Below are 19,478 nucleotides of genomic sequence, written 5' to 3' on the forward strand. Positions count from 1 at the left end.
CCGACTGATTGACAGTCTCACCAGCACTGCACACAACAGCAGAGAAGTAATTCCACAAAGAGAGGAAAGAGAAACGAATGTTGGGAAGTCATCAGACTAGAAAGAAGCAATGTGATCACATCTGGTAGCAGTGGGAGGATGAAATAGAATCTGGGTTGAACATACATGACTGATTTGTGTCAGGTTTTGAAGGAGAACTATGGAATGTGTAAATGATGTCATCATACAGAAGTGCTTAGAGCGCTTCAGTGGAAAGGCTGTATGTATGTCATTCATTTAGCAAATAATCATCGGTGTCTACCATATGCCAGCAGCTGTGAAGGCAGTAAACAGACAAGGTCTCTGCCCTTAAGGACGTTAACAGTTTGTTGAGGGAGATAGATAGTAAATAAATATGCAGTGTGTTGGACAGTGATGAATGCTTGAAAAATAAAGGAGTAAGGGTGGTATCCACAGTGGAGGAAAGGGTGCCGTTTTCTATGGGGTGGTCCAGGAGACCTCTGCTTAGATGACATTACTTAAAAGAATGGAATTTGTTTGTTTTTATATTTTAAAATCTCAAAAAAAAGGGAGTGCATATTCAGGGCAACTTGAATCTATGCTCTTGAGTTGCCAAAAAAAAAAAAATCCTCAAAGAAATACAAGCTGTGATTGATAACAACATTAAGAAAAAAATGTTTTTATAGCCTAGGATGTGGCATTGGATATGGTTATTTGCATCGAATACCTACACGCCCATTTGAGGAAGGAAAGAAAATTTCTCTTCCAGGACAAATGGCTGGCACACCTATTACTCCTCTTAAAGATGGGTTTACAGAGGTAAGATAATGTTCCTACCTGAGTATATCATGAAGTTTTTACCAAAACAAGTCTATGGCAGTAACACTATGAGATAGGGTAGATGATGAGTTAAGTATTGATTGTGTTAAATTTGAGGTTCATGCAAAATACCTAGATAGACGTTAGCTATATGAGTCTGGATTTTGGGAAAAAGGACAGGGCTATAGATGCAGATTTGGGAATCATCAGCAAAGAGAGAGTAATGTAACCCAATGGCTGTTATGATACCTGTACTGGTAGGGATTGGGTCTGGCTGGGCCAGAGGACTATAGTCAGAATCTTGAAAATCTGAATGGGCAGAGAGAGATCTAGCAAAGGAAGCTCAGCAGGAGGCCAGAGGGATAACAAAGCTTCAGGAAATTGGACACAGTCAGCCATGTCAGGTACTGCAGAGAAGTCAGGTGAAAAGAGTGGGAAAAAAATCATGTCCTGGGCAAGAGGAATTTCAGAGACTTGCCAGGGGCAAATACCAAATTGCAAGTCAGCAGAGTGAATGGGTGAAAAGGTGCTGCTGGGGGGGGGTTATGGGGGGAGTGAGGGGGCTATTACAGGATCAAAGGAAGACTTTTTAAGGAACAAGATATTTGAGCAAGCTTACAGGGTTTTTGAGGTTTCTTAAGGCACCTCAGGGCAATTAACTCTTGTCTGCACAACTAAATAAAAACCAAACATCCAAAAAGAAAATGCAGCTGTTGTAAAGACAGGGCTGTTGCCACTGTGGTTTTGTCTATGCAATTTGGTCATCCTGAGTTCTAGAGGAAGGAAAGAGGAGCTGCTGAGAAGTTTCATCCCTGCCATTGCCTCATGGCTAGAGCCAATATAGTTACATGTTCAGACCCCAACCACCATATCCACTGACCATAATCAGGGCTTTCCCAGATGAACCTCTTTGGGTAGTCTGAGAAGATGAAACAGTGACTAGCAGCTAGGGAAGGGGCTGGAATACAGGTTGTCTCAGAATGTACCGAAGGACACTGGAGTTGAAGGAGGTGGATTATTCAGAAATGAAACCACCCATCTGTAGAGTCCTTATAGACCCTTTCTTTTTCTTCTCCTGAAAGGTGGAGATCTGGCTGCTACATTTATTCACTGATGAGAAAATATTAAATGGACTCATGAGGTTGGAAATCTTGAGAAGTCTATCATGTATTACATTTGATCTTAGCCAAAAGGCTGAGAAGCGATGTCTATCATGTATTAAGACTTCCAGCTGATTTCTTTCCTGAGCAAGGAAAGTTAAAATAAATAAATAAACAAACCGGCTGGGAATTCAGAGCGAAAAGGAAAGTAGTGATGGTTTAAAGGCTGAATAAAATGATTTCCAGGTGGTGAGGAAAGAGGAGAGAGTAGAATCTCTCCTAGTGTGGAAGTATCTAGAACAGTGAGTGCAACTCAGGGTAGAAGCCATGTGTCCCAAGACTAAAAGTGACAGGACAGAGAGATTCTTACAGTGCATGGTCCATGACATGTGCCAAAATTAGGAGGGAATGTGTGGAGGCAGACATGCCAGATGAAGCTTGTGACAGCTTGTATATGAACCAAATATGTATCTGGTTCAGATACAAACAGGGCAGGTAAGAGCCAATGTTTGTATTTTCTTTTAAATAAACTTAAGTAATCTTCCTTTTCTCTCTTTTTTTGGAAGGTCCAGCTGTCCTCAGTTAATCCTCCGTCTTTGTCACCACCAGGAACTACAGGAATTGAACAGAGTCTGGCTGGACTTACTATTAGCTCAACTCCACCAGCTGTCAGTAATGTTCTCAGTACAGGTGTGCAGAAAAATATATTCTGTTTTCAGTCGATTTTATTTTGTAATATTATTGCATAGAATTTTAAAAATTGACCAGATACAGTGGCTCACACCTGTAATCCCAGCACTTTGGGAGGCTAAGGCAGGAGGATTGCCTGAGCTCAGGAGTTCAAGACCAGCAATATGGTAGAACCCTCTCTCTACAAAAAAAAAAAAAATTAATTACCCAGGTATGGTGGTGTACGCCTGTAGTCCCAGCTACTCGAGAAGCTGAGATGGGAGGATTGCTTGAGCCTTGGAGGTTGTGGCTGCAGTGAGCCGTGATTGTGCCACTGCATTCCAGCCTGGGCAACAGAGCCAGACTCTGTCTCAAAAAAAAGAATTCTAGGGCTGGGCGCGGTGGCTCACACCTGTAATCCCAGCACTTTGGGAGGCCGAGGCGGGTGGATCACAAGGTCAGGAGATCGAGATCCTGGTCAACACGGTAAAACCCCGTCTCTACTAAAAATACAAAAAATTAGCTGGGCATGGTGGCGCGTGCCTGTAATCCCAGCTACTCAGGAGGCTGAGGCAGGAGAATTGCCTGAATCCAGGAGGTGGAGGTTGCGGTGAGCCGAGATCGCGCCATTGCACTCCAGCCTGGGTAACAAAAGTGAAACTCTGTCTCAAAAAAAAAAAAAAGAATTCTAATAATTAATGCCAGTGTACCTTGAAAACTGCATATGTACTCTGTGTTGACAGGTCCTGGCTGTGAAAGCTTGTTCTAAATCACCATGTGGATACATACGGAGCTTAAATCTCTTTCCTGCATATTTTAGACCCTGAGCTTTCCTTAGGTTCTACAACTTGTAAAGTCAGAACTCTGACTTTAAATTCTGTTAAACTGCCCTGGTTACTCAACAAATGTTTGCATGTTTCTGAAGTAGCAGGCGCTGGAGATGCAAAAGTGAGTACGAACTCCTTTCTGAGGAGCTCAGTCTCGCTTAGGGGACATGTGCCTGTCTCCTTCCTTTTCTTTTTTCTTTTCTTTTTTTTTTTTTTGAGACAGAATTTCTCTCTTGTTGCCCAGGCTGGAGTGCAGTGGTGCGATCTTGGCTCACTGCAACCTCCGCCTCCACGATTCAAGTGATTCTCATGCCTCAACCTCCTAAGTAGCTGGGATTACAGGCGCGTGCCACCACACCCAGCTAATTTTTGTATTTTTAGGAGACACGGGGTTTCACTGTGTTGGCCAGGCTGGTCTTGAACTCCTGAACTCACGTGATCAGCCCTCCTCGGCCTCCCAAAGTACTGGGATTACAGGTTTGAGCCATTGCACCTGACCTCCTTCCTTGTCTTCATTCCTTGTTCTACCTAATGTAGTCCTTTTTGTTTGTTTTGGGATTTTGTTATTTTTTTTATTGCTTTCTTAAGATAAAGTGCATATTACTGCATATTACCATACAATTCACCTGCTTAAAGTATACAATCCAGTGTTTTTTAGTGTATTTGTAGAGTTGTACAACCAATAACCTCAGTCAATTTCAGAATATTTCATCACACCAAAAGAAACCCTGTACCCCTTATCACACTCTGTCACCTGGGCTGGAGTGCAGTGGCACGACCTGGGCTTACTGCAGCCTCCGTCTCCCAGGTTCAAGTGATTCTCTGCATCAGCCTCCCAAGTAGCTGGGACTACAGGCGCATGCCACCACACCCGGCTAATTTTTGTATTTTTAGTAGAGATGGGGTTCACCATATTGGCCAGGCTGGTCTCAAACTCCTGACCTTTTGACTCTGGGTTCAAGCAGTTCTCCTGCCTCAGCCTCCTGAGTATCTGGGACTACAGGCATGCACCACTGTGCCTGGCTAATTTTTTGTATTTTTAGTAAAGACGGGGTTTCACCCTGTTGGCCAGACTGGTCTCGAAAGCACTCCTGACCTCAGGTGATCCACCTGCCTCAGCCTCCCAAAGTGCTGGGATTACAGGCATGAGCCACCGTGCCTGGCCCCAGATGCTCTTCTGATTTTAGGAGATAGTTGACATGTCTCTTCAAGCCCCAGTTTCTCTTTGACATTTTAAATCTTTCCTCATTACATTGTAGTTATACTTGTATTGTCTTATAAGCACATGCACAGATATCCCTGGCTTATGGCACTGCAGAGAAATGGCTTCTGTTAAAGACAAATGTAAATAAAGCAGTAATTGCTCAAGAGACTGAAAAAAATTGACATCATCACTTTTGAGTAAATAAATTTGAAAAGACTAAAATGTTGTAGCATAATAACAAGTGAGAAAAAACTTTTTGATGGGCATTTAGTTTTCTTCACTTTTCATTATATTGCTTGCAAAGTAGCCCATACAATGTGACATAATGTAATATAATAGCCTATATAATGTAACTGTAGAGGTATAAAAGTAACTGTAGAGAAATAAAAAAATATATATATATATTTTTTTTTTTTTTGAGACGGAGTTTCGCTCTTGTTACCCAGGCTGGAGTGCAATGGCGCGATCTCGGCTCACCGCAACCTCCGCCTCCTGGGTTCAGGCAATTCTCCTGCCTCAGCCTCCTGAGCAGCTGGGATTATAGGCACACGCCACCATGCCCAGCTAATTTTTTGTATTAGTAGAGACGGGGTTTCACCATGTTGACCAGTATGGTCTCGATCTCTTGACCTCGTGATCCACCTGCCTCGGCCTCCCAAAGTGCTGGGATTACAGGCTTGAGCCACCGCGCCCGGCCAAGTATATATATTTTTAAACTTTTTTGTGGATGTGAAGATTTTTGGATTATAAAATTTTTAGAAAATGACTGCCATTTTGAAGTGGCATTCATCATTGTGACCTTTTCAGTGTACCCCTCACACTTTCTGTTCTCCTTCCCTGCTTGATTTTTCTGCAGTGTGTCACCTTTTTTTTTTTTTTTTTTGAGATTGGAGTCTTGCATTGTCACCCAGGCTGGAGTGGAGTGGTGTGATCTTGGCTTACTGCAACCTCTGCCTCCCAAGTTCAAGTGATTCTCTTGCCTCAGCCTCCCAAGTAGCTGGGATTATAGGCGCTCACCACCATACCAACTTAATTTTTGTATTTTTAGTAGAGACAGGGTTTCACCATGTTGCCCAGGCTTGTCTTGAACCCCTGACCTCAGGTGATCCACCTGCCTTAGCCTCCCAAAGGGCTGGGTTTACAGGCATGAGCCACCACACCTGGCCCGAGTGTATCACCATTTTACATGCGATGTATTTTACTTACTTGATTTTTCTCCTTTCCTTTTCCTGCCCCTCATTAGAACATAAATTTCCTGAAGTTGTGATTTTTGTTTTCTTCAAGTTGTAAAGTGCCTCGGTGCCTAGAACAATGTGTAACATACAGTAGGTGCCCCAGAAAACTTGAGTGAATGACCACACTCAAGTATGCATTCAACTCCTTTGAGAATCTGATGAAAGCAAAGAACCTGCCTTCCAAAAATTGTTGTATACAATTTTAGGAGCTTCACAGACCCCCTGAAGCCCATTTGTGGGCCCTAGATTTAGAATTCCTGGCTTAGATTTAGTCAGTTATTTTTGAGACTTGTGAATGTATCCTTTAAGAATGAAAAGAAACTTATGTTAAAGACTTTATTGGGAAATAGACGAAATTTGCTTAACCAATCCAAGCTGCTTTTATTTTCTTAAAACCAAGATTTCAAAACAAATATAAAAAAATGATAGCATAGCTATTGTATATGACCACTTAACAAAGCACACAGTCACTAACATTTTGGTACAGAGTAGAGAACAGCTTCTTATATTTGAGTGAAATTATGCAGTCTGGGATCCAGTAGAGCATTTGCCAGTGCTTCAGTTAGACTTTTTTCTTATTTTTGCTTGCCTCTGAATTCCACAGAAAAGTAGACAAATGAATAAATAATAGACTGTCTGCATGGTTGGTTCATACTTTTAGGCACAATTTATTCCCACTACCATATTTATGCAGATCTGTAAGACAAAATCTGGAATCAGTGTGCTAGATAAATGAAAATGAGTGCTAAATTAGTGAAAGATGTGCTTTCATTTATTGTTTCAACATCAGCAAAACCTCCCGCTGGGGTAAGTGGTAAACATGACTAGGTGTATCCTAAGGCTTACTTGTATATGAAAACCATAACCTCCTCAAGCTAACGTTAGTACAAATGGAAATGTGTTAGACTTCAAAGGACTATCACAGAACCTAAGGTCAAAAGGAAATGGACATTCAGGAAGCCAGGTCATTGTCTCCATCCTAGAGGTTCATACGCCGTTTTGTCTCTTTCAGGCTATCTATGACATTCTCTGCTTTCACAAACCAGCATTCTCTGTTTCACAGGACACATAGTCCCCCTGAAACCCCAGGCTTACATGGCATCTTAATTTAGGAGCCCAGTAGAGATTGACTAGAATCCTTGTGTCCCATTTACAAATGTCTAAGATAGTTTTCTATTCCCGCCCTGCTTAGGTCAGGCATAAACCTCTCATCCAGTGAGCTGGGCTGGGATTGGGATTGCACGGCCTCCTGCCCTCTTGGCCCAGGCTCTGGTAACAGCCTTTGTTAAGAGAAGAGCCTTGGGCAGCGTTAGTGGAGCTGCCATAAAGGGTGACATACAATCAGTTGCAGCTGGAAATTGGGACCAAATGAAAACCCAACAATGGTGCAGGGAGGGGAGTGAAGATTGTCCTAACGTGTCCTGTTCATTTTTTGTCCACTAAATTTGTTAGAAATGAAAAGACTGTGCTTTCATTTTAGGTGTACCAACAGTACCATTATTGCCACCACAAGTAAACCAGTCCCTCACTTCTGTGCCACCAATGAACCCAGCTACTACATTACCAGGTAACCACCAGGGGACTAGAATTGTGGCTAATGATAATAGCATTACTAATATTTGCATCTTAAAAACAATGAAAAATATTATACCTATGTGTTAACTTTTCATGTCTTTTAATCTCAATTTATCTCAGCAGTAAGTTTGTGATAAATGAGAGCTAGGGCAACTCTTCTTAGTAGCCAAGGAAGCAGAGATGTCAGTCATCAGCTACTTAGCTGCAGAGCCTGGCACTCCTTACCCGCAGCCAGCAGCCATCTGCCACCCCTGCACCTCTACAGTGCAGCAGCAGCCAGGAATTGGGAATCTGCAGAAGTCCATTCTCCAGTGTCTCCTTAGTGACAGACGAACAGTCATTCGTGTGAGCAGACACTGTGTCCTGGAAGAGAAGGCTCCTTATTTGGGTCTTTAGTAGCTCTAACATTAATGTTTGTGTTTTCCTCTTTGTATTCCTAGTGAAGAACAAGTCCCTTTATCCAGCCTATAATAATCAAATATTATTTCAGTGATCAAATATACTTTCATTGTGAGGGCTTTTAATGTATAGCTAAAAATGTCATTATCCAAGCATATTAAGCCATGAACCAAATACGTACACACGAAGAAGGATAAAGCAACTGTGCTGACACATGGGCATGTGGGAAGTTGGGTGAAAGGTATATGTGGGGATTCTTTGTACTACTTTTGCAACTGTAAGTCTGCAATTATTTTTCAGAATAAGAAATTTAAAATGCCACAGAGACTGTAAACCTCAACCATCAAAGAAAAATGCAGTTTCATTTTCTGCCATATTTACTGAAACAAATCAGCCTTTTCTCCAAGGCACTCGGGCCATAATCATTCTTATTCCAGAGTGTTAGGAGTATTATTTATTTTCATCTTTACCCATTTAGCCACCTAATCCATCTAATCACTTGGGTATAGAAATCTATTTCAGTTAAGTGAAATTTTGTTGTTGTTAATGTGATTATGATACGAACTGCCATACATTAGGTAGACTTCTGATACTGTCACTTGGAAGTGGTTAGGATTGTTTTTAATACACACAGATTTATTTCTTTCCCAGGTCAAGTGATTTCCCTTTTGTTCTTTTCTGCCTTCTGTTCAGGTCTGATGCCTTTACCAGCAGGACTGCCCAACCTCCCCAACCTCAGCCTCAACCTCCCAGCACCACACATCATGCCAGGGGTTGGCTTACCGGAACTCGTGAACCCAGGTACATTGCAGACCTCACCCTCCTAGGATTCTCTCTAATGAAAAGTTTCATTCAGGAATGCCCATCCTCTTCAGTTTTTTTCTGGAAAGAGTGAATCAGTTCAACAAATTTCAGCTACTTCAAATAACTATTCATCTTTTTTGTTTAAAAAGCTTAAGAGCACACCTATTATCCCAGCACTTTAGAAGGCCAAAGTAGTGGGTGGATCACCTGAGGTCAGGAGTTCAAGACCAGCCTGGCCAACATGGTGAAACCCCATCTCTACTAAAAATACAAAAATTAGCCAGGCGTGGTAACACCTGCCTGTAATCCCAGCTACTTGGGAGGCTGAGGTAGGAGAATCGCTTGAACCCAGGAGGTGGAGGTTGTAGTGATCTGAGATTGCGCCACTGTACTCCAGCCTGGGTGACAGAATGAAACTCCATCTCAAAATAAAAATAAAAATGAAGTACTAGTAGTACTAGAGTCAAAGAACCATTTACTGTCTCAGCGCTCACCCCGCCTTTCCTTTTGTGCCCTGTATTCTTGGCTCCTCCTCTGTCCTTTCCCCAAATTTGACAGGCTCTCAGCAGTGAGGGTTTCACCAGCCGGGGGTTGCCCTTTGAACCTGTGCTTTACACCCTGCTTTTCATTTGTTTCTTGAAGTAATTACCCTTTCCTTCATTCTGCATTTTAAAATCTTTTTTTTTTTTTTTTTTTTTTTTTTTGAGACAGAGTCTCACCCTGTTGCCCAGGCTGGAGTGCAGTGGTGTAATCTCTCATCTCATAGCAGCCTCCGCCTCCTGGATTCAAGCAATCCCCCCACCTCAGTGGCATTGTAGTCCCTAGTAGCTGGGACTACAGATGTGTGCCACCATGCTAATTTTTGTATTTTTTTTTAATAGAGACAAGGTTTTATCATGTTGCCCAGGCTGGTCTCTAGCTCCTGGGCTCAAACAATCCTCCCACCTCGGCCTTCCAAAGTGCTGGGATTACAGGCATGAGCCACCACGCCTGGCCTTGCATTTTAAGATCATCATAATGAGCCCACCAAGTATAATATAAATGGTTGTCAATCACAGATTTTAAGCAGAGGCAGGGTACCCCTGTTGAGGACAGTGGAGGGGGCGATAATCCAGGCCCCTCCCTTCTGCTACCTTTGCAGGATGGTTGTTGCCTACCTCTTCTGTTGTCTGTCAAAAGTGCAGCTGTAACTCAGCTTGCAGCTGGCCTGGGTGAGCATGAGTCCCCCTGTCTGACATCCAGTGTAGCTGTGTCACCTTCTGGGTGGGCTGCTGTCTGTCCCGACTGGATCATTTCTTCCCTGAGCCAGTTTCCCCCAGTGCTGGGCCAGGTCACATGGAGCCTAGAAGCTGAGAACCTATTCCTCTAGGCAGCCTTGATAGGGAATAGTTAGCCCTGCCAGGGCCTCCATCTAGAAAGGTTGTGATTTGTGTTACCTCCTCAGCTTCAGTTTCCTTAATGAAATGTAAATAAAAATAGCCCTTTGGTGATGCCTGCTGCCATTTCAGTGCCGGGAGGATGTATGATCTGTGCTGTTTCTGTCCTAGGTCTGCCACCTCTTTCTTCCTTGCCTCCCCGAAACTTACCTGGCATTGCACCTCTGCCCCTGCCATCCGAGTTCCTCCCATCATTCCCCTTGGTTCCAGAGAGCTCTTCTGCAACAAGCTCAGGGGAGCTGCTGTCTTCCTTCCCGCCCACCAGCAGCCCACCCTCCGACCCTGTCACAACTACTGCAAAGGCAGACACTGCCTTCTCACTCACTGTGGATGTGACACCCCCTACTGCCCAGGCCCTTGCCACTGTTGAGGACAGAGTCGGCGACTCCACTCCAGTCAGCGAGAAGCCTGTTTCTGCGGCTGTGGATGCCAATGCTTCTGAGTCACCTTAACTTTGAACCATTCTTCAGAATCGGCGTGGTATATTTATTTAACCACAGGAGCGTGTCTGGAAATGCAAACTATCATTAATTTCATACTAGTTTGTACCGTATCTGTAGGCGTCCTGTAAATAATTGCAAGGGGAAAACTAAACAAGAAGACGTGCGTTTATCCTGCCAGGTTGAATGAGGCTCATGCGCTAGGGGGAGAGATGTCAGAAAGTGCTTGTATTTTAAACAACCAAAAAGAATGAAGGGTGGCTTGCTGCCAGGCTTCCACCGCCATTCCTAGGGGTGTGTGTCTTCAGGAAAGGTGATGGCAGGGCGTCCACGAGATTCCTTGTCCCTTGCTGCTCCTTCCGTAAGAAAATGAAATATTCTATGCCTAGTACTCACACGCAACATTTCTTGTACTTTGTAAGTCGTTTGCGAGAATGCAGAGCACCTCACTAAACTAAATGGTAAAGAGATTTTACTTTTGGTCTCCATGAGTCACATCTCTATTAAGGTTTACACAGAAATTCCACCTGAAGACTTGTGTTAAAGTTCCACAGCGTGCACTGTTATTTGAACGTCTTTTTATCCAGCCTATACACAGATCCTTGTTTTGAGCTCTCAGAATCACTCAGACAACATTTTGTAACTGCTGCTGTTGCTTTCTACATCCACCTTCTAAAGTGGCATTTCAGAAGAAATAAAGAAGGTGTTGCAGTTTTAAGCCAGAAGGTGGCACTCTGTGGCTCCCTGTAGTAGTATAGCTGTACTGGGAAAGCATAGATACAGCAATAAAGTACAATAATTTTACTTTTTTTCTTGTGTTACATCTAAATTACAATCCTTAATTGCCACATGTGCACTTATTACTCTCCAGTATGTCGTGCGTCTTTAACTTTTCATATCCTATGTTTGCTTTCTCCCGTTTTCTAAGAGATGGTAAGTTAACTGGAATTGATTTACTGAATGAAATTAAATGCAGCTATTCCTGTTTTTGAAATAAGACCAAAGTGATTCCTCAGTTATTGCCCTGGTATGAGTGAAGATGCTCATCCCCTGCAGAGAGGATGTGGCTGAGGTGGCAGCACTCTCATGTCACCCTCATGTCACTCGCCCCTGGCTGCCCTGCTGGACACTTGAGGTCAACGACAGCCTAGCACTCTCCCAGGAGGCCCAGTGCCAAACAGTTATGGGGGTAGATCGGTTTCTGGGGCCAGGTTTGTGCTTAAAAGTGAATTGTGAAAGAAGGCTCCAGCCCTAATCATAGTTTCTTCTGTTTACATTGTGGAAATGTTTCTAGAATATTTCAGTTAGCAATACTATTTTTTGAAAAAGAGCTTGTAACAGGTGAGGAAAGTATTCACAAGCACATTTAAATGTTATAATTTTTGACTTTCCAGGATAGGAAAGGTTGAAGTTACTACTTTCCAAAAGATTTCTTAAAACAGATATTAAGATCTCCTTAATATTTGTTGCTTTACATTAAAAAACAACAGATATTAAGGAGATCCCTTAGTGAAAAGCAAATGAGTAATTTTTAAGTTATACAAGACGATTTTTTTAAAAACAGGTCTTCCGAGGCAGTGGTTGTGAACTCTGGTGCAGTCACAGCTCTCATTTGGGAGCGATAAAAGCCTGGGCTCTCTTCCTGGGCAGATGTCCATAGCGTAAATGAAACACTAATCTCTAGTGAGGTTGAGGGACCTTTTTTTTTTTTTTTGAAACAGGGTCTTGCTCTGTCACCCTGGCTAGAGTGCAGTGGCTTAATCTTGGCTCACTGCAGCCTTGACCTCCTGAGCTCAAGCCGTCCTCCCACCTCAGCCTTCCAAGTAGCTGGGACCACAGGTGTGTGCCACCATGATGGTGAGGGAATCTTAATACTCACTTGGCAAGTGGACACAGACTTGGCCTAGATTGGCTCATTGGATCTTCCCTGAAGTGGAAGATACTTCATTATTCTCTGCTGTCTTGGGAAAAACCATTTTGAGTCTTGATAACAGTGGTAGATCTGGTACCGGGTTCCAGAAACACGGATGTAAGTGAGAGCTTTCCTGACAGTGGGCCACTCTCTCTGGCCTTGTAGGGAGACAGACCAGGGAATCAGTCCTTAGGGCCAAGGCAGAAGGATTGCTTGAGCCCAGGAGTTCACTGCAGCCTGGGCAACATAGACCCTGTCTACAAAAAGATTAAAAATTAGCTGGGCATGGTGGCACGTGCCTGGAGTTCCAGCTACTCAGGAGGCTGAGGTGGGAGGATCGCTTGAGCACAGGAAGTCAAGGCTATAGTGGACTGTGAGGAAGCCATCAAGGTTAGGAAAAGTCTTGAATGTTTGTGTGCATGGGGCTGGGTCCTATGTGCTGGGCTAGGGAGTTTGAACTTTGGCTTAAATATGGCAGTCACAAAGGCTGGAGGGCAGCAGCAGTTGGGAACCAGTTTCAGGAGGGACGCTGACCTGAACCTCCTTTGCTAGCTAAGACTCTGCTTTGAGTCTTGGATGATGACTGTATTAGTCTGTACTCATACTGCTATAAAGAAATACCCAAGACTGGGTAATTTATAAAGGAAAGAGGTTGAATTAACTTAGTTCCACGTGGCTGGGGAGGCCTCAGGAAACTTATAATCGTGGCAAAAGGCAAAGGGGAAGGAAGAACCTTCTTCACATGGCAGCAGGAGAGAGAAGCCCAAGCAGGGGAAATGCCAGAGGCTTATAAAACCATCATATCTCATGAGAACTCACTCTCACCGAGAACAGCATGGGGGAAACCACCCCCATAGTCCGATCACTTCCCACCAGATCCCTCCCTCAACACGTGGGGCTTATGAGAACTATAATTCCAGAAGAGATTTGGGTGGGACACAGCCAAACCGTATCAGTGACTTTACCTTCTCCCCTCTGATTTTTGTTCGTGTTTTATCTTTAGTCCATTACTAATTGTGCTTACCTGGGAGCAGCTTAACTTAGCTCATTTCCTGAAAATTCTGAAGACCTTCCTCACCTGAGAGGCACCTACTAAAGCTCAAAGATGGCTCTGCCTTGGATGTCCAAACATTTCTGCCCTTGACTACAGTGAAGATGTGAGACCAGCAGGTTGCTGGAGCTGTGGGAGTGACATGGAAGCCCCAGTCCCACCTTTAAGGAACCTATGGTTTAGGTGGGAACGTGAGGCAACTTCATGCAAACCTCAGCAAGAGAAGAGTCTCAGCTGAGCAGAGACCTGGAACGTCGAGTCTGGGTGAAGGGAACTTTTCTCTTGGCAGCTGAAGAAGCCTTACCCAGACCTACGTTTTATCAGGTGGAGAAGGGGTTTCCAGGAGCAGTTGGCTACAGGTGCATTTTATTAGAAAATTAAATCTTATTTCAAGGATTTATTTGTGGAAAGTTTTTTGTTGCAGAGAGTGGCCCTATTTTTTTAAGTTAACTTTTGAAGGAAGGTTGGGTCTTCCCCCGTGACCCTGAAGATGAAGTCCTTCTTTAATTATCTGACTTTCCAGCAAGTTTTCAACCCTGTCTTCAGATTAGAATCGCTTCAAGTAGAATATGGATTCCTGGGATCTTGAAATTTTTAAAAACTCCAGGGAAGGGGGTGAGCGCCACCATACTAAACACGTTTCTTCCTCCTGGGTGGGCCTGTTTAACTTCGGGAGGTAATAGGGGCATAGGAAGGTGATTGTTCTTGCTGGGTGTTTACTTTTACCACTAAGCAAAGTGCATAAGTTAGAGGAAGTATCCTTTTATCGCTTTTTTTTTTTTTTTTGCATTAGATCTAGGAAGAACAGTTTCTGGCTTGGCCAACCAAAGTGTTCCTTTATAAGCCTTTTGCATATCGAGCCAATTGATGAAATGGGGAATTAATGCCACAGCTAATTATTCAAGCACTAGGACTCCTCGGAAAGGCAAGTGGGACCCACTCCCAGCTGGGGGCTACAGGTGAGGCAGATGGGGAGGGGTGAGGAGTGGGGACAGGTGCAGATGCTGCCCCACTGCCTCTCCAGGGAGTTACACAAACATGGTACTCTGGTCACTGACAGTTTAAAGAAGACCCAAGAAAACACCACATTGGAGCCATTAATGGAGGTGGGCCTTGGACTTTCAGTGTGATCAGAGTTGAGGTTACACCATATTTCCTGGCAAGAAATAGATCCAAGCCCATGCTCCACGAAGGCCGCTGGGGCTTGGGATAGTAACAGTAGCCAGCGTTTATTAAGCGTTCCCTATTGTTCATGGGGTGAAGAAAGATAAGAGAACTCTGCCCAGCAAACAACAGGAAGCACACGGGTTCTCCCCAGGCATGTTGCCTTTGAACTCCCCTGTATATATCAAAATGTGAATTAATTCCCAACATTTAAAAATCAAAAGGTTTCACGTAAATCCAGATTTCTGGTTTCACTTGTCACAAGATCTGGTAACAGATCAGCCCTACAGAGAAGTGAACACCCCCTGGAGTCTGTCCTCTGGTCTCCAATTCCCACAGCCCCACCGGCGAGTGCCAACCCGCCTCCCACCACCTGCAGGTGCCTCAGTTTGCAGAGCCCTGTGTTATCCTGGTAGTAACATGGCTGAGGCTGGGGAAAGGGGAGGGATGGCTGGGAAAACAAGGCTTCCTTACAGTCAGCAGGGCCAGAACCCAAGGGGACCTGGGATCAGAAAACAAGGTCCTTCACGAATTTCATTTGGGATCCAATGAATTGGGTGGAATAGGCACTAAGGTTAACAAAAATTGAAGCAGTCACTTAGTAAAGCTGAGGGAGAAGATGTCCCTGCACAATGACTGGGACAGTAACAGCAATTTGGATTTCACCAGCCTCTTTTCCTAAAGCCATATTCTGGGTCCCTAAACCCATTGATTATTTACCTTAACAACCAACTCCATTGGAATTGATCAATTCTCTTTTCCAGGGACAAAGGATTGTGAATAAGAGATGAATCCCTGACTGGCTCTCTTGCCCTTCACTCTCCATGCCTCACTTCCTGGGCAGGGGCCTGTTTGCCCAGCTCTGCCCAGGCTGGCCTGGTTTGAGACTCACACTATTCTTAGTGAGGCTCAGGGCAGCCCTCTTCCAGAAGCACTTGAATTATGGTGGCTGGGGTTGGGGTTATAGAAACTTCTCATTTCTTCTCATAAACTTGCCTATTGCCAGAATTTTTTAAAACATTTGAAGTACTCTTTATTATTTTATTTTTATTTTTGAGATGGCGTCTCTGTCGCCCAGGTTGGAGTACAGTGGCGCAATCTCAGCTCACTGAAACCTCCGCCTCCCAGGTTCAAGCAATTCTCCTGTCTCAGCCTCTGAGTAGCTGGGATTAGAGGCATGTGCCACCATTTGTAATTTTAGTAGAGACGGAGTTTCGCCATGTTGGTCAGGCTGATCTCGAACCCCTGACCTCAGGTAGATCCACCCGCCTCAGCCTCCCAAAGTGCTGGCATTACAGGCCTGAGCCACCACGCCCAGCTTTGAATTACTTTTTAATCACTAAAAACAATAGTGTTATTTTGATCTAGGGGGTGAATGGGAGACTTACACAGCCAGAGAAAGCCTTTCATTTCAGTCTGTCCAGGACGACCCCTGCTGCAGGGGCTGGCAGCTTTTTCCCCCAGCAGCGTCATGACTGGTCAGAGGGAGCTCTGCTAAAAATCCCCAACACTGACCCTAGATTAGAATTATCCATGAAATTTCCCTTAATAGACTGGCCCTGTGACTGATTTGCAATGCTGTGTTGTGTTTGTAAATCAGTTTGGCCAGAACGAACTGTCTCTGTGTAGCTCAGACAGCTATGCTGAAAGGAGAGCCCAGAAGCACGATGGCAGGAGTCCACGTTGTGCCCAGGCGTTGTTTGGGGCTCTAGAGCTCTGGAAGCAGTGTTAGCTGTCAGGTAGTGAAGTACGAATGGTTCCAACACGTTCGCTCAGCATCAGTGGCTAAACAACCTGTGTGCTTCTTGGTGGTGAGGAACAGAACTACTAGAGGAGCCTCATAAAATCAAGAAGAAACAGGTGGCTGTTGTGTGAGTCCAAGAGCTCAAAACTCATTCCAATTTCAATACTTTCCTTGGTCTCTGTCAACGTTTTGTTTTTAAAGGGCTTGAGACTAATTCATTTTCCCAAATTCAGATCTCTCCTAGGTATGTAGTACAACCTGAGAAAAAAGGACAACCCTCTGGGATCTTCGGCACCGTGATGCTGCCATATTCCAGGAGGGGACAGGTGAGGGTTCACTGGCTGAATCTGAAGGACACAGAAGAGGCAGGGAGGAGCCACCGGGCAGGCCTCAGGCCAGGCTCGGATTCTGAACCTGATCCCGTGGACTAGTGTTACCTAGAGTGAAGAAAACTGCCTTTCCTTCTTTAATAACCAATATACTTCACTTTACCACGTATTGGGGGAACAATAGTTGCATTGGGTAAGGCTAATTTTACAAATGAACTGCAGTGAAGAAAGGGACTCGTTTTCAAGAGAAGTGCTGGATTGATGGTAGGTGCAGGCACCGTGCTGGGTGCATTCTTGGCCCCAGGAAGCAGAGCGCAAACCGCGGCCCCCGCTTCGCAAGCGGGCAGGCTTTGGGGTAGGAGCTGAATCCACTTAGATCTGCGCGGTCCCAAGCCTCAGTTCTGTCCCCACGCGGCAGGCTCGTGGAATGACATTCACCTTTGTTCAGGGACTCCTGTCTTATCGTCGCCCACATGGAGTGGGATCCGAGCCAAGAGGGCCTCCCGAGCCTGGCCCGCAGTGCGCGCCACGAGCCACCAGGTGGCGCCGGGAGCCTGGGAAAGCTGCGCCCCGCCAGCGGCCGCGGGGTCTCCGGGCCGACCTCACAGGGCCCCTGGGTGGGGCCGGGACGTCGCGGTCCGGCGCTTTCTGTTCTTTGGAAGACGAGCTCTGGGCCCCCGCTTTCTTTCCATCGCAGACCCAGTACAGATGCGTGGGGGATGCAAAGATCCTGGGCGCCTTCACCAAACGGTGCCCCCTTTAATCAGATGTGAAGGCAAACCTCTCCACCCGGGAACCCGTTGGGTGCCGCGGAGACGCCCTTTGGTGGCTGAGAAACCCTCAGACGCCGGGGAAGCAGCAGGGGTCTGAGCGCCCAGTGCGCTAGGCGCGGGGCTGGCTTCCCTACCCGGGGCTGGAACCTGCAGGGGCGCTGCCCCCACCCCGATCCCTTCGAGGAGGGGCCCGGGCCGGCTGCTTCCCTCTGCCTCGTCCTCCCCACACCCGCGGGGCGGAGGCTTCTGCTACGCATAGGCCCGGGGCGCCGGGGTGGGGCGGCTGGGTCTGGGCCCAGGTGTCCCGTGTCCAAAACCATCCCACTGCGCTGCCTGTAAATTAGCCATTTCGGATCTAGCGATGAGCAGAGAGCACAGAATAGCCTAGAGGCCGGGTAACTAACAAGTGCGGGATCAAGGAAGGCGTTCGTAAGGAGCTACTATTAGGTCTTGGAAGGATGCATAGAGGTTCTCTTAGGTGGTCAAAGCGGAAGGGCATTGAGGCAAAGGGAACAGCATCTGCAAGAACACGCAGGAATGTGGACGTGGTGTGTCCCAGAACTACAAACCGCTCTGGTGGCTGGAATGTGAAGAGTCAGGTACGGAGTGGTAGCAGTTACCATAGAAAGGGAAGCTGGCCAGATTGCCAAAGGCCTTGAATGCCATGCTCGGGGGCTTAAACTGCACTGCCCTGGGGAGTTTATAAGGAGGGTGTTTTTTGTTCTTGGCAGGGAAGTGTACCCAGGAAGCTTGCCCCTTACATAGGTTAGTGGTCTGAAAAACCTCCTTTTTAGCAAGAAGAAGCCTTTTGTAAATAATAATAATATGTATATATAATCATATGGAACATAGATTCAAAAGCCAGGCCAATGTGGAGCTGCCGGCAGCCTCCCTGTGAGTAGGAGGGAAAGAAAGGCGGGGCTCCTTCCTGAGGAAGGAGCCATAGTCACCCCCAGCAGGATGGCGTGGGAGAAATCTCAGGAGCTCATTATCCCCAAAAACTAAAGCCCAGCAAAGTGCTGTCCCCTACCTCATCCCCCACCCTCCCCCTGCCTGCTCTAGATGTGGCTGGAGTAACTTACATTTCCCCTGGTCTTGTAGTGAACTGGGAAGAGCTAAAAGCTGGATGGGGTGAGAGGACGTCCTCTTTCTTCTCCAGCTCTTTAGCCAAAGGACTCTTTAAATCTGAGCTCGGAAAAGCAACCATGGACCAGCACTTCTCAACCCTGGTGGCTTTGAAAAACACTGATGCCTATCGACCAGGGACAGCAGTGTGGAGAGATCGCTCTCGATTCCATCATTTTATAGATGGAAAAAGTGAAATCCAGAAAGGTTAAATGTCTCTCTGACAAGCATACGGCTAGGGGATGGTAGAGCTGGGCCTATACCTAGTACCCAGGTGGAAATCGGAACCATGTGGGGCTTGTTTCAGCAAGTCTGAGACCCGGGCCAGTAGGGGGCGGGGCCAGTGGAGCAGAGACAGACCAGGCTGCAATAGCAGGGCTGCGTGGAGCACCTGGGTACAAGGTTCTGAGGGGGCGGGGTTTTGGGGGATTCTCAGAACTCAGCCCAAGGGCTATTAGTATCTTCATTTCGATCAGAATTTAAAATACCAGTGGTTTGGGGTTTTGTTTTGTTTTGTTTTTTGTTTTTTTGTTTGTTTGTTTGTTTTCCCCAACACGGAGATGGTGTAGTCAGTGATCAGGCCTCAGCTGTGGAGAAGCCAACTCGATTCAGCCTAGTCAAATAGGGGCCGGCTACTGACGGAGCTTCCACCACTGCGGAGGCCACGCACCTGGCTTCAGCATTCTTGCTCGGGCAGACGTCCTTCTGCCCCTACAGACTGGCAGAGCAGCAGAGGCACAGTGGACGACTAGGGTAAGAAAGTTTTACGTTGTGACCAGTGAGGAGGGGTGTTGGCCTCAGGGGTTACACCCCGTCTCTCTTCAAGCCTTGGTGTCAAGGAGCACCTAGCTCCCAGCAGGCACTCACCATAT

The 19,478-nt window shown here is 45.8% G+C and overlaps 1 protein-coding gene across 6 annotated transcripts in view; it reads left to right on the forward strand.

Moving 5' to 3' along the window:
- GORASP2 (golgi reassembly stacking protein 2) overlaps positions 1-11,317 on the forward strand; it is a 32,517-nt gene extending 21,200 nt beyond the window's left edge. For all 6 annotated transcript variants that reach the window (XM_012468543.3, XM_012468545.3, XM_064373370.1 and 3 more), the window contains exons 6-10: positions 687-819; positions 2,486-2,609; positions 7,335-7,421; positions 8,522-8,629; positions 10,180-11,317. In XM_012468543.3, coding sequence (XP_012323966.1) covers positions 687-819; positions 2,486-2,609; positions 7,335-7,421; positions 8,522-8,629; positions 10,180-10,520 — 793 coding nt within the window. In that variant the 3' untranslated portion in view covers positions 10,521-11,317. The remainder of the gene's footprint in view (positions 1-686; positions 820-2,485; positions 2,610-7,334; positions 7,422-8,521; positions 8,630-10,179) is intronic.
- The last annotated feature ends 8,161 nt before the right edge of the window (positions 11,318-19,478 follow it).

The sequence above is a fragment of the Aotus nancymaae genome, unplaced genomic scaffold (genome assembly GCF_030222135.1).
Source record: "Aotus nancymaae isolate 86718 unplaced genomic scaffold, 86718_ANA_hifiasm-v0.15.2.pri h1tg000008l, whole genome shotgun sequence".
NCBI lineage: Eukaryota > Metazoa > Chordata > Mammalia > Primates > Aotidae > Aotus > Aotus nancymaae.